Below are 16305 nucleotides of genomic sequence, written 5' to 3' on the forward strand. Positions count from 1 at the left end.
CCATCATCAGCCTCACCATCCCGCTGCTTGGCCTGTTGAAAAACTCTCTGATCAGCATGAAGTCGGAAGCTTTGCGCTCGTCACAAGAGACGGGGGAAGAAGATTCCCTTGTTGATAGCCAAAGCACCCTCAGGTCTGTTTCTCAGCGCATATCGGAGGAGGTGGAGGAGGATGAGGAGGAAGAGGAGGAGAATGTTGGCGAGACACAAGAGGGGAGCATTGCTCAGACCTTCACTGTTCAGCGTGTATGGGCAGAAGAAGAGGAGTTGGAGGAGTTGGAGGAGGAGGAAATGGACAGTCAGGCCAGTGAGGGGAGTGAATTCTTGCGCGTTGGGACTCTGGCGCATATGGCAGATTTCATGCTAGGCTGCCTATCCCGTGACCCTCGCGTTCAAAGAATTTATTCCAGCACCGATTACTGGGTATTCACTCTCCTGGACCCACGGTACAAGCAAAATCTTTCCACTCTCATCCCTGGAGAGGAAAGGAGTGTGAGAATGCATGAATACCAGCAGGCCCTGGTGCACAAGCTGAAACAGTATTTCCCTTCTGACAGCGCTAGCGGCAGAGTGCGTAGTTCTGCGGGACAAGTAGCGAGGGAGAGTAGGCGAGCAGGCAGCTTGTCCAGCACTGGCAAGGGTACGCTTTACAAGGCTTTTGCCAGCTTTATGTCACCCCAGCAAGACACCTGTCCCCAGTCTCGGCAGAGTAGGGCTGATCTTTACAGAAAGATGGTGAGGGAGTACGTAGCTGACCATACCATCGTCCTAAATGATCACACAGCTCCCTACAACTACTGGGTTTCAAAGCTGGACATGTGGCACGAACTGGCGCTGTACGCCTTGGAGGTTCTTGCCTGCCCTGCCACTAGCGTCTTGTCCGAGCGGGTTTTCAGTGCAGCTGGTGGCATCATCACCGATAAGCGTACACGCCTGTCGACTGACAGCGCTGACAGGCTGACGCTTATTAAGATTAATAAAGCCTGGATTTCTCATAATTTCCAATCTCCACCAGGTGAAGGAAGCTCAACCTGAATAATTTATGCACTCCTCCTCCTCCTCATTTTCCTCCTTCTCCTCCTCTTTGTACAGTAAAGCAGAGGAAACTGGCTATTTTTTGACAGGGCCCACTGGCTCTAGCTATAGTACTTTATGCATTTAATTTTTCTGGAGGGCCACCTACCTGGTCCTCTGTTTTAAACAATTTTTGGGAGTGCCACATACAGGCACTCAATCTATTCAATTTTTCTGGAGGGCCACCTACCTGCTCCTCTGGTTTGAAAACTTTTTTGGACTGCCACATACAGGCACTCAATCTATTTCATTTTTCTGGAGGGCCACCTACCTGCTCCTCTGGTTTGAAAACTTTTTTGGACTGCCACATACAGGCACTCAATCTATTTCATTTTTCTGGAGGGCCACCTACCTGCTCCTCTGGTTTGAAAACTTTTTTGGACTGCCACATACAGGCACTCAATCTATTCCATTTTTCTGGAGGGCCACCTACCTGCTCCTCTGGTTTGAAAACTTTTTTGGACTGCCACATACAGGCACTATCCAAATTAAATTGTCTCCATAGCAGCCTCCACACGTTGTCTCCATTGCTACCTCCAAAAGTCGCCCATATAGCTGCCTCCATACATCGTCCCCTTATCAAACGAGGTGTGTCAGGCACAAATTTGGGTGGTTTTCATGGATTCCACATCAAAGTTGTTAACTTTGTCGCCACCCTGCTGTGTTATCCACAAAATATACTGGCAAACTTTTACCATTTAGGGATATTATTTCAGCGCTTCTTGCGCATCTGTTTACATTCCCCTCATCCGCCATATCCCAAACTTATAAGAACGCTACTACACTTAACTTGGTGCAGACTGGGACCGAGTCTGACCCTGGGGCTGGTCATATACTGCCGACGCCGAGGATTGCGGGGCCTACCTCGGTCCAGGTCTCAAAGGCCTACTATACCTCCTCCTCCTCCCACCCCTCCTCCACCTCCTCCTCCTCCGAATTACCATCCGTGGCCATGGCGCCATCAGTCGGTAGCTCTAGGCACAGCAGCAGTGCCGTCGCTAAGCGACAGCAGGCGGTGCTCAAACTGCTGAGCCATTGACTTCAATGGGGCTCGTTATTCGAGACGAGCACTCGAGCATCGGGAAAAGTTTGTCTTGAATAACGAGTACCCGTGCATTTTAGTGCTCGCTCATCTCTATTCATGACCCATTTTTTACTCCCCATCTTCAAAAATGTCACTTTTTTTTCCATGTAAAGAGCTGTGGTTTGCTAGTGGTTTATTAGGCCAATTTCTAATGACAAGTTCCCTATAACCCCATAACAAAATGTTTTTGTTTTTGTTTTTTCATTTCCATTTTTTACTCCCCACTTTCAAAAATCTATAACTTTTTAATTTTTACACGTAAAGAGCTTTGTGGTAGCTTGTTTTCTGTGTAACAAATTGCACATCATAATGGTGGTATTTGATATTCCATGCCATGTACTAGGAAGCAGGAAAAAATTCCAAATGCAGTGAAAATGATGAAAAACGCAATTGCACAGTATTCTTGTGGGCTTGGATTTTACCGCTTTCACTGTGCGCCCCAAATGACATGTCTCCTTTATTTTTTGGTTCGGTATGATCATGGGGATACCAAATTTGTGAAGGTTTTATAATGTTTTCATACATTTACAAAAATTAACCTCCTGTACAAAATAATCCTTCATTTTTCCATCTTCTGGTGCTAATAACTTTTTCATACTTCAGTGTACGGAGCTGTGTATTGTGTCATTTCTGCGACTTTTGATGACACCTTTCAGTGCTACCATTTTTAGGACTATACAACTTTTTGATCATCTTTTATCAAATTTGGGCGCTATTTTGCATTACAGGGTTGAACGCAGAAAAAAACCTTTAATATATTTTGATAGATCTGACATTTTAGGAAGCTGTGATACCTAACATGCTTATGATTTTTACTTTTTATTTATTTTTATATGACTTCTAGGGAAAGGGGGGTGATTTGAATTTTTAGGTTTTTTTTAATATATTTTTTTCAACTTTTTTTTTTTTCTGTTTTTCAGACCCCCTAGGGTACTTTAACCCTAGGTTGTTTGACTGATCCCACCATATACTGCCAAACTGCGAGGACGGTTCAATAAGTACGTGTTAGAAATGAAGACACCATTATTTCAAAAAAATGTTATTTTTCAACATAGTCCCTTTTAGAAAGATACACTTCTCCCAACGTTCCTACCATTTTTTAACCCCTCCAAAAAATAGGATTTGTCGAACTCTCCATAATAAGCCTCTGTCTCGGCAATGACTTCCTTGTTTGAGCTAAATTATTTTCCCGCGAGCCATTTCTTCATGTTAGGGAACAAGAAAAGTTGCAGGGAGCCAGATCCTACGGCCTCTGCTACTTTGCGCACTTTCATTCGTCGATCAGTGTGTATCATGTCATGGACTTTTTGAATGATTTCCTCAGTAACCATGTCTGCCGGGCGTCCTGGTCGCTCCTCATCAAAAACGGATGTTCGCCCACGTTTAAATTCGTTGAACCAATATCTAACTATGTCATAGATGGCGCAGTGTCCCCATAAACAGCATCCAACTTTGCTTTTATCTCCTCACATTTTTTCCCATCCGAAAAACAAAAAGCGATTTACCGAACGATACTGCTCTTTTTCCATCTTAGAGAAAATCACGAAACACGTCTTACTCAAATGGCTGCCAAATCCAAACTAACCTATCAATCGGTCTGCAATTTGTTTGCTGTCGTTTTATAGATAGCAGCACACGATGATAACACCAACTTCCCTCAGGAACGCCCTCTGTCGTCAAACACGGGTACTTATTGAACCGCCCTCGTACAGTATGGCAGTATACAGGCAGTCCCCGGGTTACATACAAGATAGGGTCTGGAGGTTTGTTCTTAAGTTGAATTTGTATGTAAGTCGAAACTGTATATTTTATAATGGAAGTTCTAGAAAAAAAATTTTCTTTTGCCCCAGTGACAATTGGAGTTTCAAAATTTTTGGTGTAATTGGACCAAGAATTATCAATAAAGCTTCATTACAGACATCTTACAGCTGATCATTGCAGTCTGGGACTATAATAAAGCATCCAGAGAGCTTCACCAGAGGTCACAGTGGGCAGAGGGGTCCGTCTGTAACTATGGGTTGTCTGTAAGTCGGGTGTCCTTAAGTAGGGGACCGCCTGTATAGGGATTTTCCTCATCATTTATTGCTATGTGCAATGGAGAGGACTCAGCCCGTGAGCTCTCTCCATACACTCGCAGCCTGCATGTGATGCAGTAGTATATCAGATGTCGATAAGGGGTTAACGAAATAATTTATTCTAAAAAGATATACTCTACTTTTAGATTTGGGAAACAGGTGTATTGTGACTTGTACTGTGTTACAAGTTTTATGTGCTGCTACATCAAAGAATCTTTGATTTCTAATACGAGACCCTTCTCACAACGTGATGCTATATCAAACACTTGTTGAGCAGCTACAGCTCTCCCTGAAATCTATACTGGAAAATAAAAATTGTGCGTAGTAAAGGTGACCAAGCGAACAGAGATACTATACATTAATCATAGGTCTTGTTAAAGGAGATATAGAGGATACAATGGTACCTGGAATCTGGTGAGTCTGCGGGCAGAATTCTGCATTGGAGCTCAGGAGTCATGTCTCTGATCTTCATATGATAGTAAATATCAAGGGTCTTCAGTCGTGTTAGTATATATGTGACAGAATGTCTCTCATTGTTGAATGTTGGTCTCTCATTGTTGAATGTTGAGGTCCCCACTAATTTAAGTATAACCCTGTTCGTGAATATTGTATTGGCTTTACCTGGCAAAAAAATAAGAAATCCGGAAAGGAAAGATTAATAATACATGGATCGTTTTTCTAAATGTTGTCAGTTTTTCCAGTTGTCCTTTATTTGATGGGCAATTTTTTGCATACAAAGTTAACTCGTCACACTGCATCTGTTCTCAATACAAATATTCCCGATGACCCAAAGGTTTAGATCATGCGTATCAGGCTGGTCTTGGTATCTGCATTTCAGTAATAAGGCTTTGGGGATTAATCAATGTTCTCTTTTAGTTTTGCAGTAGTGTTGTCACATTAATCAAAGTGACAATGGCTTATATTTATTCTTCACTGGAGACAATTGTCATTCATGGTTATCGTACAGGGAATAAGGAAGGTACTGAGGTTCAGACTTGTATCTCTGTAATTGCATGCTTCAAGTGAGGCTATCTCTAAGCTTGACTTGGTGACAGTTCGGAAGTTGGATCTGGTGGACAAGGCATGCTAAATTTCCCCCTTCCCTGGTATTTACAGAACATGCAAAAAAAGGAGCTGCAAATATAAAATAAAGCTTTACTGGCTTTCTAGACCTCCCAGAAATATGTTGTTTATTTAAATTATATTAAAATGTTTATATATTAAATTATACATTTTAACCAAATATTACATCACAATATTAAAAAACTGTAAATTCATTATAATGATATTGTGGGACCCTCACTATTAGCTTCTCCCTAATGTCTGTACTTTACCCATACAACGCCTTTATTAATGATACCATCACTAATATTAATGACATAATTGATCCTGTGTATACACAATTTAACTCCACTAGTCCTGGCTGAGGTTGGAATCCAGACTATAATGAAAAATATGATTCTTGTCTAAAGCAAATAAATGGTACAGTGTCTTCTACTTTTTGCATATTTCACTTTATTATACACACACACACATATATTTATAAACACACCAAAGCGAAATATGCAGGTATCTGGCACAGGAGATGTAGAACCCAGTGACCACCAGGATGAGTGGCTTATCTGGCTCACTATATTGACATGTAGGCTAGGCGTTTCAGCTTAGAACTGAAGCCTTTATCAGATGCCTGATGAAGGTTTGAGTCCCAAGCCGAAATGTGCTGCCTATATGTCATTAAAGTGAACCTGATAATCTACAATACTGGTGGTAACTGTGTTCTAAATCTTGTGGGCTGAATATTTCTGTATTTCTGTATTTGTCTTGGTGTGTTCATTTTCATCTCCTCTACGTCCCTGGAACGTGATGAGGAACGTGAAGTAGGGCATCTGCTGCTATTTATAATCAATGCCCACTACTTTGGGACAACAGATGAGTGTCCTTACAATGGCCTTAAAGCAGTTTTACACCTACATGACAGTCTGCACTAAGGTTTGCTCTCTTTGTCACGCATTTTCCTTTTTTTGGCTAACATGACCCAGGAGTACACCCCCCTGGTCCGTTAGCATAATTTTAAAATTTAATTTAAAAGGAAGGAGGCCATGGATGACAAATATAAGAAGATTATCACCATCACAGTGCTGGATCTATGAGTAAGTGGCCCTGTTTTATAATGCTTGGTTTTAATTGTAGATTTCCTTTAAAACAGCATAAAAATTTATTGATTTATATGGCACATTTGGTTTCATATCAAAAAATACCGTTAAGACGTTTGGCACTTTTAACAACTTTAATACCTCAGCTTTCTGGAAGCTAGCCCTAGTAAATCAGGTTCAGTTTTGTTTTTGCAAAGACATAATCCCTACATAGGGGGTATATATCAGGGCTCCTGCGCCAGGACACTGTCGTAGAAGCCCTGAAATAATTACAAATGCGAGCTAATTGCTAGGACTAGAAAAGGGAGCATGGAGCTGAGTGAAGGGGGCATGACCAGCGGGGAAGTGAGCCAGAGCCGGCATTCCTGTCCCTGAGCTGGTGCACTAGCAGCGGCCGGCGACTTTTCATACGTAATAAACGCTGCGCAGACACCCAACAGATACATCAAGAGGCCGGAGCCTCTAGATGCATGCATCGGACCCACTTTCCTGTATATCTATATATATCTACGTGTTGGCTTTTATCTACATCATTGTTCCATGCTGTGATGTTGTATACCTGTGCCTTGTTATGTGTCTGTTGCCTTCTGTGACTTTTGTGTCCCTGTCTATTACCCTATGATTGAATTTGACTCTGTGCACAGTCATAGCCATTAGGTAGAGGTTATTAGTTATAAGGCTGGAAAATATTTTTAGAAAGAGAGTGGCACAGTAGGACATGAGGAAGGATGCGGCTGACGGAGCAGGGAAATGAGGCTGTCAGTCGGCTGCCAGCGTGAAGATAATTGGAGGAGCACAGGTCTCGCATGGAGTTGTGAACATCTGTTACAATTATTAGTAAAGGACTTGAAATTAGATAAGACGTAGGTATGTATACTATACAGGTGTATACAACTTAAAATATTGTCTCTGCAACACAAATATACCCTCTGGGCAAAGGTGGGGAGGGTCCTGCTTTTTCATTCTGCCTATTAGTTTATAACAATGGAGGACTAAGTGGCAGTAATCTATTAAACACCCCCCTCCAAGTCCGCTGAACTCTACGCTTTTGTTTGTGCACCTGCGGCTCCATGGTTTTCAGACTTCAGAATCCGATAAATTCCTAACAGCAGTAACTTCCCAATATGGCAGTAAACATTCTGTTTGGTGTTCAAGCACTTCTTCCACACAGTTCCACACTTCTTCTTGCACATACTCCTCATTTATGTTTGATAGTTGAAATAAGAAGAGCAACACATAGCTTAGAATTTGGTCTCAATATATAATGGTTATGCAGTTGGCCAACCTCATTTTTAGCTGTTATTCCATGCAGAAAGAACCCCATGGTTATGTCCAGTTGTTGGTAGACAAAGCATGTAAAAAACAGCATTTCTGACATTTTGGTAGGTTTTACATCCCAAAGGCCACTTTTTTCCCAGTTAGCGTGACAGGGCAAGTGAGGGGTGGACGCCTTGGCCCACCATATTTACTATAGCTTTCGCCAGAAAACCAGTGGAGACTCTGCCAGGTCTGACCAGCTCACATACTCACTTCAAACTTACTGAGAAGCGGGAGAATCCAGCATGCAAGGCAACGGTGGCACTAAGTGCCAGTCATAATATATTCACCTCATCATTTGCCCCCTACTAGAGTTGATAATAAGTGACTATAAGAAATCTGTATAATAATTTTTTTATATAATATAAAAATGTACTGAGAACACAACAATACTTATTTACACATATAGGGGGTCATTTACTAAGGGCCCGATTCGCGTTTTCCCATCGTGTTACCCGAATATTTCCGATTTGCGCCGATTTTCCCTGTATTGCCCCAGTATTTTGGCGCACGCGATCGGATTGTGGCGCATCGCGCCGGCATGCATGCGAGGGAAAACGGGGGGCGTGGCCGAGCGAAAACCCGACGCATTTAAAACAATAAAAGTGTCGCTTGGGACGCGCTTACCTTCACTTGGTCCGGCCTGGTGAATTCCAGTGTGTTCAGATGCTTTTCAGCGCAGCAGCGCCACCTGGTGGACGGCGGAGGAACTACCTTAGTGAATCCCGGCCGGACCCGAATCCACCTCAGAGAACGCGCCGCTGGATCGCGAACGGACCGGGTAAGTAAATCTGCCCCATAGTATTGAGGAACAGTTTTTTTTACCTAAAAATATATAAAACACTGATAAACCATTCATATAGAGGTGTCAAGTTTCATGCATGTGAATACGGATATTGGGGCATGTTTATCAGGCCCCCTGCACCACGTCACGTGTGAAAATTTGCAGGCTGCATTTATTTCTATGAGAAGGCTTCAGCCTCTTGATGCAAAAGCAGCGGGGTAGCTATCATACGCTGGCACATGAGCCCTGGCATATGATAAATATGCCCCATTGTCTGGTAACAAATGCCCCAAAATCCTTTAACAAATCAGATAAGGAGTCAATCCATCACTCATATTTAGCTTTCTAGAGAGGCTCTGAGGTGATGAAGGTGCAACATCCCCCACCGGGGCCTAGACAGCCGGGGCCCAGAATACCGGAGTGGCTGGCTTATGCAGCCTTGGGTACGCTATGGTCACAGTGCTTGGTCTTGGGACAGGAGGATGGGCCAACAGCCTGGCAGGTCTCTAGCAGGTGGTATGCGCAAGAAGTATGGAAGGAGAGGCTGATGCAATAGGTTCCTCCCTGGGGCAACCCCTGAGGTGCATTTAGGAGTCCCTGGATGATGGAAGGTGGGGAGCCGGTGATGGTGAAGCAGCATAATCCAGGTATTACATGGGGCATGTGGAGCAAATCAACCTACAGTTCTTTATTCAACCTCAAACAGCAGGAAATGGCCCAAGAGTAGCAGCAGATTCAGCCTTCTGGAACGTTGATGGAGAGTTGGTCTGCAGGAAGGTTTACTCACAGCCTGGTAGTAACTTCTGCTCTGGGGGCTTAAGTCTCCTGACTTGCCCTGGACTCTCAGCAGTGGCTGGTATTATGTTTGGATAGCAGCTCAGCAGGAGCTGCAGACTGGACCTTGTTTCTGATTGACTTGCAGCACTAACATGTACTTCAGACCATGAGGTCTGGCTCTCCGAAGACCATGCGCTCCAAGATGGAGTCTCTCCTCTCTGACTGACTCTACAGACAGACTGCGTCCATGTGCTCCAGGCCACCAGGGGTTTTTATACTCCCTTAGTCCTTAGGTGGCAACACTCTCCAATCAGCTTCCAGCTTGCTTAACAATAGTATAGAGATTCTTATTGGAAAACAACTTTTCACATTATTAACTCTTGCCTTACCAGGCATTGGCTACAGCTGCAATTACACTGTTCTCCAGTATTTAGAGATCTCATAGAGAGGTGATCAGTCTCCCTAACAGCTCTTAACAAGGAGAGGGCGCTATTCGCAACAACCACTAGAAGAGGTGTTGCAAAGGTCTAACAAGAGGGAGGGATCAAATTGTTCACATAATTTCTGCTGTACCACTGCACAATACTGTATGGAATATATGACCTAATTTGTTTGGGATATTGATCGTTTTTTGTTTGTTTGCAGGTCTCTGGGCTGCATTCTCTATGAAATGTGCTCTTTTACTCGTGCCTTTCACTGTCCAAGATGGATCAAGCTTGTATCAATGATTGTTAATGGCCCCAGTCCTACCCTTCCTTCAATATATTCCACGGCTCTCAATGATATCCTGCAGAGGTGAGAGGATAACCATCAGATAAGAATCTCAGAAAAAAACACCTATTACTGTATTTCAAGGATTTTCTTAATGTTGTCAAAAAGTTTTCACTTCTCTTTTGATACTAGCGGTTACAAAAAGCAAGTTTTCACAGCATTACAAATATGATACCTATGTCTTTTTTGTATTATGTAACATTTTTAATGCTATAAAAGAAGCTTGGTGTGTGGCATCAGGTATACATGCTGTAAAAGTTGTTTCAAAAATATCCATTTTACCTGTAATATCTGTTTCTCCACATGCTGTAAACAAAAATGGCCATCAGAATTGTGCCACTTAGATTTCCTAGACCCCAGAACAGCAGGATAGCAATAAAGAAGGATTGTCATGGCATGACTATGTAGATTTTTATTTCACAGATATGAGAAAGCTGGCTGACTGGCTGAGCCGCAGATGATTTGTGCCCTTGCCGACATCCTTTTTTCCTCTTCTGGTAAATGGCTGTGTAGATGTTCACTGATGTTTGATTGTCACCTCACAGTCGATGTGTGACAGCTGTACAGGGAGATCTGACGCATCATGTGCTCCTCTTCTGTCTTTTTTATGGGCTTTTTGAAGCTTGTGGAAATGGATTGTGCAATTACTGGAATAAGAGAGCCCATATCCCACAGGGAGGATCTGTGCACACTCAGGAAAAACATCTGACAAATCCCTTTTTCTTTCGGATGTGGTTACTGGGCCAGTGCCACAGATTGCACAGTGGGAATTGGGTATTGATAGGTAGCACAGGTCATGGTTATTTTATATTCTACAATTTTTTCAAATTTTGATTTGAAGTAGTAACAAAAAAACTATTACAAATGATCACATTATTGTAGCTGAGATACTTGAATGGCACAATGTGCACAGCTTTAACCGTGTGCAGTTGCTATATCTACATTTTATGCAAAATGTTGAGTAATGTTGTAAATATATTGCCTTGACCTATGTTATCCCAGAGTTTATTTCTGCAACCTTCATATATTAACGATTTTCTACACAATTTACACCCCAGTCACTGTACTGATAGTACGATATAGGATCATAGGGTCCCATTTAAACTGCTGTATGTGTGTCTAATAGTGTAGGTGTGTCTTTTTTCCAATAGAAATCAGAAGAAATGTGACTGCAGCCATAGATATGGACCCTTGTGCAAAAGTACAGTTTGGACTCCTACTTTTAATACCCTGTTATATTATGTTCATAAAAACTACAAGGCATAATAATAACCAGTGACAACCTTTTCACACTAATGCTGTCACACCATATTCTGAAGGCCTGGAATTACTCTACACATTCTGACAGTTGTCTCACACACAAAGGTTACTCTGTGACTATAGTACTAATAAGAAGTGGAATCTATCTACTTAAGGGTAGCAGTTCTGCTCGAACAGGTACAGATAACAACTATAGGTCTTTTGTACTATATCTCCACGCTGCACCCCTGAAGAAACAACAGTCACTTACACTTTAGTGTCTCCTGTATTATAATAGGTTCCCCACCGTGTTCCTAAATAATATTTACTTGTCACATCCAAGTTATTCCCTTAGAAAAGCACATATACTTTAACACCACAGCTGACCAAGTTGTGCAACTTTTAGATATCAAATAATCAAATACAGTGGGGAAAAAAGGATTTAGTCAGCCAAAATTGTGCAAATTCTACAACTAAAAAAAAGATAGGAGAAAGCCCTGTAAATGACTTTGCACATAGAACTCAATTAAGAGAGACAAAATGTGAAAACAAATCCAGAAAATCACATTGTCTGTTTTTTAAAGAATTTATTCACAATTGTGGTGGAAAATAAATATTTGGTCACATACAAGCAAACAAGATATCTGGCTCTCACAGGCCTGTAACTTCTTCTTTAAAGGGCTCCTTTGTCCTCCAGTTTTAACTTGTTATCAGTATAAAAGACAACTGTCTACAACCTCAAACAGACACACTCGAAACTCCACTATGGTGAAGACAAAATAACTGTTGAAGGGCACCAGAAACAAAATTGTAGACCTGCACCAAGTGGGGAAGACTGAATCTGCAATAGACAAGCAGCTTGGTTTGAAAAAATCTGTGGGAGCAGAATCACATGGGGCAATGGTGGCGAACCTATGGCACTGGTGCCAGAGGCGGCACTCAGAGCCCTTTCTGTGGGCACCCGGGCCATCGCCCCAGCACACCAGACAGGATTTGAAGAATCTTCCTGCAGTTACAAGCAACTTAAAACATGCTGTTTTCAGAAAGAAGCTAACATTTTCCATCTTTCTACTGTGCTGGTGTCCTCAGGAGGCCAATATGATTGAAAGTTGTTGAAGAACAGGGAGCAATAAGTTACTGCTTTAAATTTTGGCTGTCACCTCGCAATAAATAAGGGGGGTTTGGGGTTGCAGTTTGGGCACTCAGCTGCTAAAAGGTTCGCCATCACTGACATAGGGGATCTAGTGAATGACCTGCAGGAAACTTGGAACAATGTAACAAAGGCAACCATCGGTAACCGACTACTCAGGAACTCAAATCCTGCAATTCCAGACGTTTCCCCTTCTAAAGCCAGTACATATCTGGGCCCATCTGAAGTTTGAAGTTGCTGAAGTGGCCTAGCCAGTCTCCAGATCTCAACCCCATAGAAAACCTATGGAGGGATTTGAAAGTCTTTGTTGTCCAGTGACAGCCCCAAAACATCATTGCTTTAGATGAGATCTGTATGGAGGAATGGGCCAACATACAAGCAACCATGTGTGCCAACCTTGTGAAGACTATTGAGGTGAACTTTTGTTATAGACCAAACTCTTATTTTCCATCATAATTTTCAAATAAATTCTTTAAAAATCAAACTATGTGATTTGTTTTCTCATTTTGTCTCTCATAGATGAAGTCTACCTATGATGTCAATTACAGGCCTTTTTAAGTGGGAGAACTTGCACAATTGGTGGCTGACTAAATCCTTTTTCCCCTACTTTATTATGGGATTCCTTGAGATATATAGCTCTTATCTGATCCTTTTTCCTGCATCTCTCCATCTTATAATTTTTAGGCTTTTTTTGAGAGACCCCCTTCACTTATGAATGGCCAATTAACTTTACAAAGTATAAAAGACCAGCAAGCATTTATAGTCTGCATTGAGCTCAGGCAAAATGTGCTCATGCAAACCAAAGAGAAGCCCCTCAATACAATTTATAACGCATCACATTTTCATAAGTTTTAAGCTAAGGATTTATACTTTCCTGGAAATATGATTATACTAGCGTTCTGTTGCAGATAAATGTGGCTTTATTTCAGAGCATTAGCCCACAAAGTTAAAATACATCAGTAAATATGATTCCCTGAGTCATCCCCTTCTGTCATTTTGACAAAGGTTCTATTAAAGGATCTGTCTGTTTTTTGTTTTGTTTTTTTTAAATCAATTTTCTAATATCCTGTTAGGCAAACAAGATCTCTCATCTACTTAGAAGTATGGAGAGGCTATGGACCGATCCAGAGAACGGCCAGTTTGTGCATTATATGGATAACCCAGTGATTTATTTTTCTCTGTCGTAGCACTGCAAGAAAATTAAACCCTTGCTGCTACAACCTCCTACAGATTACAGCTGATCCCTTGAGCTCCCTGTGATCAGCTTATTGTTGGAGGACCTTTATGTCAGAGGATTGTAGGATTTTTCAAAGCGTTCTACCACCACTTCTGCCTAGTAGTTTTTTTTAGGCAACACATAGGTATAGTCATGCTGTATATAAATAATAAGGTGATTTGTAATTAGATATATTTGCCAGACACATCCATAATGAAGAAGCACTCCAAGTAAAGTTTATTTCACTTTGAATACTTTGAGTGCTTCCCCATGATGGATTATTATTTATTTCTTGAAGGATAAGGTAAGATGGGTCTTGAGTAGGTTGTATCTGTGCTGCTCCAAACACTTTCTAATTTTATACATATATTTTCTATATAAAACATTATTTGTAACATTGTTGTAACCTTGATTTTTTGTTTTTATATATGACTTGTGTTAAGGAGATCGCACTGGTTTCGGACAACATCTTGACTACTGTCCGCCATTTTAAGTATTAGCCAGGGGTCACGCCCGGGGTCAAGCACTGTCCAGCTAATGTCATACTTCATTATTTTGTAACCTGCCTGAAAGGGTTTCTCCTTGACACTTGTTATAGATGATTGTTCTCCTTCTTATCTTGTTCTCTAGCATTGCTTATGCCTTGTTTTGGTTAGTAAGAAGCTTTTGGAGACATTCTCTGTACATTCTGTAGATAAACATGTCTGTGAACAAGGCCTATTAACTTTTTCCCAGAATGTGCTGGTGAATTCATTATGGCCAATAGCCATAGCAGTATTCTATTCACACCTCTTTGACGACTTTTCTGTCCTTTTTTGATATATACGACTGTGGTTGTGAAATAAACGGGGAAGAAGATTTTTACATGCACTTAGAGACTGACGTGTGTCTTGGTTTATGTTCAAGTTCCGGTACCGGGACAACCATGTAAGGGTTCATTTGAAAGTCACTGTACAACATGAAGGGCGGTTAAGCCCTAGATAGAAATCTCAACTTGTAAATATATTTTTAATTAGTGGTATCAGACCAACTGCATCGGCAAGAAAGTTTGAAGTTGTCAGGATCCTACCCTGTTTTCCTGAATATAAGGGCTCCCCTGAAAATAAGATTTAGCGGCAGCAGTGGTGGGTTAAGTGTCCCATGGGCTGTTCACACAACCAGGCTCCCCCCCACAGTTAATGTTTTTACCATAAAAAGTTATAATTTTACCATATACTTTCTGAATCAATTCCTTACAATTTTCTAGATCTCGGTTTGATGTCATTCTGTAGAAAGCTGAATGTTTACTTCCAGTGGACAAAAATCTGACCATGGTCACACGGCTTATTATGTCACACAGCTCTGATTACTCTCTATGATACTAACGAGCTGTGCACCTATGTGACCATGGTCAAATTTCTGTCCACTTAAAGTAAACATAGAAGCTTTCTACAGAGTGACAGCAAGCAGAGATCTGGAAAACCCCATTAAGTGCTATTCTATATCCTCTATATCCTCAATGTTCATAAAAGTAATTTAATGATGAACTTCAACCGTGTACTTAAATCCCATCTATTTAGGAAAGCCAATCACCTTCCCTAGCTGCTTGAAACCATCAACCCGACTATGTCCAGACGAGGAGATGTGGATGCTGCCCCTGGCTGCCCCAGCGCTCTGCAGGAGAACTTCCCCATATACTGTAAATACTCACGCATGAGCCGAGGCTCCTAATTTTACCACAAAATTTAAAAAAAAACTGAAAAGTTATCGACTGGAGTATAAGCCTTAGGGTAGGAAATGCAACTGCTATTGTAATAAATGTCCACAGCAGAGTGCCTCTTTACTGAAATGTCCACAGCAGACTCCCCTTTACTGAAAGTCCACAGCAGAGTCCCTCTTCACTGAATTGTCCACAGAAAAGTCCCCCTTTACTGGAATGTCCACAGCAGAGTCCCCTTTACTGAAATGTCCACGGAAGAGTCCCCTTTAGAGAAATGTCCACAGCAGTGCCCTCCTTTACTGAAATGTTCACAGCAGAGCCCCCTTTAGAGAAATGTCCACAGCAGTGCCCCCTTTACTGAAATGTCCACAGCAGAGATCCTTTTTGAAGAACTGTCCACAACAGAGTCCCACTTTACTGAAAAGTGGGGCATCTGTTATGGATATGGCTAAACTAAAGAGTAAGGTATTTGTTACTCCTGGCTTCACTTTCCTTGATGATTGCAATGTAATTTATTTTAGGAAATATGCCAGAATTTAGAGTTGGAACACACTTGGCAACAGCAGGAATTGCCCTTGTAATAATGAAAGTTTAAGGGGAAAGGGACAGACATAGGGCAACAGGGTAACTCTTTGGTGACTCTCCAGTAACATTTAGCCGTTTTTTTTTATTTTACATATAGTTCCTACCATGTGGAATGCTTGATGTGTGTCATTTTGAGTCTTTTATGACCATAATATTAAAGCATATTTATTAAGTATAAATCATTTTTTTCTTTTCTATGCAGTATCCCCTCGAATTACACTGCTGAGACTGCCAGCTCTAAATTCCTTGGTTGATAAAGACATTGAATGCAGTTCGACTGATAGCTGAGAGCAAGCCTTGGGGACCCTCCTGCAGCCTGTTAGCACTGTGTCTCTACAGTGCTTCTATAGGGCTCCCCAGAGCTTTTCAGCTCACTTAGAAC

The 16305-nt window shown here is 41.7% G+C and overlaps 1 protein-coding gene across 3 annotated transcripts in view; it reads left to right on the plus strand.

The window, feature by feature from the left end:
* The window catches only part of LOC140070672 (serine/threonine-protein kinase Nek11-like), a 334707-nt gene that overhangs the window by 154456 nt on the left and 163946 nt on the right, over positions 1–16305 (plus strand). For all 3 annotated transcript variants that reach the window (XM_072117429.1, XM_072117431.1, XM_072117430.1), the window contains exon 7: positions 9909–10058. In XM_072117429.1, the coding sequence (XP_071973530.1) occupies positions 9909–10058 (150 nt within the window). The remainder of the gene's footprint in view (positions 1–9908; positions 10059–16305) is intronic.

Source organism: Engystomops pustulosus, chromosome 7 (genome assembly GCF_040894005.1).
Source record: "Engystomops pustulosus chromosome 7, aEngPut4.maternal, whole genome shotgun sequence".
NCBI lineage: Eukaryota > Metazoa > Chordata > Amphibia > Anura > Leptodactylidae > Engystomops > Engystomops pustulosus.